Here is a 453-nt window from a genome sequence, read left to right as displayed (position 1 = left end):
CGTTTACCCAGTAAGTATGGTTCCAGTGCATGTTGTGTACATACAAAGGGCATACACAGCGTCACAGTGCGATATTCTCCAAGTCCTTCGCAAGAACTTACCATGCAGCCTGGTTTTCCTCGATGTCACACGGGTGGCTGATGTTAAGAGCTGGAAAAAAGTTAAAACATTACAAATGCAGAATATATGTGTAGCGTATGTATTTGCTTGTGTGTGTGAATTTGTCTAAATAATCCATTAAAATTTGCTTACTACCAATGATTTGTGGATTATCGGGTAAAACTGGAAATCCGATAAAATGCGAAATCCATTAAGTAATAAAATCTAATTTCTAGTTTCAGATCCTGAGTAAATAATATACTGGGAATTGCCAAAATAGTAGAGTATTCCTTGTACAGAAACGATATAGCCAGATATAAAAACATATCAGTCTATTTATTTTTCTGTCTAACC

General features: G+C 35.8%; 1 protein-coding gene across 1 annotated transcript in view; it reads right to left on the bottom strand.

The window, feature by feature from the left end:
- Positions 1-453, bottom strand: part of LOC119588910 (polyamine oxidase 1-like) — a 9,030-nt gene that overhangs the window by 5,149 nt on the left and 3,428 nt on the right. The window contains exon 2 of the mRNA XM_037937530.1: positions 102-150. Within this exon, the coding sequence (XP_037793458.1) occupies positions 102-150 (49 nt within the window). The remainder of the gene's footprint in view (positions 1-101; positions 151-453) is intronic.

This window comes from Penaeus monodon, chromosome 24, assembly GCF_015228065.2.
Source record: "Penaeus monodon isolate SGIC_2016 chromosome 24, NSTDA_Pmon_1, whole genome shotgun sequence".
In the NCBI taxonomy this organism is placed as follows: Eukaryota; Metazoa; Arthropoda; class Malacostraca; order Decapoda; family Penaeidae; genus Penaeus; species Penaeus monodon.
Note: the sequence above shows the minus strand (reverse complement) of the source record. Positions and strands in the feature narration are given on the sequence as shown.